This window comes from Asparagus officinalis, chromosome 8 (genome assembly GCF_001876935.1).
Source record: "Asparagus officinalis chromosome 8, Aspof.V1, whole genome shotgun sequence".
NCBI lineage: Eukaryota > Viridiplantae > Streptophyta > Magnoliopsida > Asparagales > Asparagaceae > Asparagus > Asparagus officinalis.
In genome coordinates this window covers 124,852,861-124,854,343 of record NC_033801.1, presented here as the reverse complement: position 1 = coordinate 124,854,343, position 1,483 = coordinate 124,852,861, and the positions used below count along the sequence as shown (strand labels likewise).

General features: G+C 36.3%; 1 protein-coding gene across 1 annotated transcript in view; it reads right to left on the bottom strand.

The window, feature by feature from the left end:
• LOC109819613 (2,3-bisphosphoglycerate-independent phosphoglycerate mutase-like) overlaps positions 1-1,483 on the bottom strand; it is a 9,051-nt gene that overhangs the window by 2,382 nt on the left and 5,186 nt on the right. The window contains exons 6-7 of the mRNA XM_020385390.1: positions 477-904; positions 3-149 (exon numbers count right to left, since the gene is read on the bottom strand). Of these exons, the coding sequence (XP_020240979.1) occupies positions 3-149; positions 477-904 (575 nt within the window). The remainder of the gene's footprint in view (positions 1-2; positions 150-476; positions 905-1,483) is intronic.

Sequence of the window (1,483 nt, the reverse complement as noted above, 5' to 3'; positions counted from 1 at the left end):
CAATTTCCAAAGCCTTCATTTTCGGCTGAACATTAAATGTGATTCCACTATCACTTGGAATTTCAACATATTCCTCCATGCTTGCATCAAAATACCCAGAACGGTTACCGTTCCAGAAAAATGTGACATGACCAAATTTGACAGTCTCACTGAAAAAGATAAAAAACATGACAAAGACTCTTGTCAGTGGTACACTTCTATTAATCATAATGAAACAAAACAACCAAAGAAAAATTCATGTGTCACTGTTGTGATCGCATTAGATAGAAAACAAAAACAACCAGCATGCCAAACAAAGAATACTCAAGAGAACTGGAGAAGAAATTTCCCTCATGCAGAGAAACATGAAATTATATAAATAAGAAAGAAATGAAATATGAGACAAGAATACTCAAGTTGTTAGAAATCAGTGTAAAAGACAATCCGACAACGGAAGTTCCTTGGGGCCTAAAATTTAAAATTGCATAGTATTGTACCTGCAAGCAAAAGTCCGGATGTCATTGTGCACCAAGTATTCACCCGAGGTTCTCTCTATCTCTGGAGGAGAAACAAGGTAATGACTAGGAAGCTTCAAATCACCATTATCATACTGAAGCATCCGACATATCGAACTTTGGAAAACGAAACTTCTGTCGAATTTGTCGAAATCTTCATATTCAAGTGCTTTAGCAAGCATAGTCATACGGTCTGCTCGGAAGTTAAATGTTACCACTGCATCACCATCCACTATAGGTCCAACTGCTTTCCCATTCTCATCAACTATAACAAAAGGAGGCAAGTACTGGTCATTGGCTTTGGGATCCTTCCGGAGTTCTTTCACAGCTTCAATGGCATTACGAAACTTGAAAGGTGCTTCACCTAGAACCTGGGCATCCCAGCCACGTTTCACAACGCTCCAGTCATTCTGCAATAAAAAAAAAACAATAAATAAGGTGCTACATTTTTAAAGAAACAGCTACCAGATCTTCTGAGATGCATTAGTACCACTGACAGCCAAAAATAAACTATTAACAGAAAAGATTAGCTCTTGGTGTTTTTGTAGCACAATCACAAACTGTTTGCAAGGGCATTAATTAGAGAAAAACACTTCAGCACCATAGTTGGGCTGTTAAATTATTCAATAAAAATTGCTAGATTGTCTGAGATGCAGCAGCATCAATGGACAAGAGAATTATTTAATCAGAGACATATCAGCTTGTTGAAATTTTTCTAGCACATACCAGCATCATAATTGCAGACTGCATACAAGGAAAAAAAATAATACAGAACAGAATCTGCATCAAATTTCAAATAGAACTATTCCAATATCATAATAATACTCCCTTTAAAAGTGGAAGTTCTGAAAAATCTTTCATTGCTCGATATTACCCCTGATTCAATTTACCAATTTCAAATCAAACCAATTAAATATAATTTGTTTGTGACAAAAATACCAAATTCCTTTTTTTTTTTTTTTTTTTGGGGGGGGGGGGGGGGGGCGAGG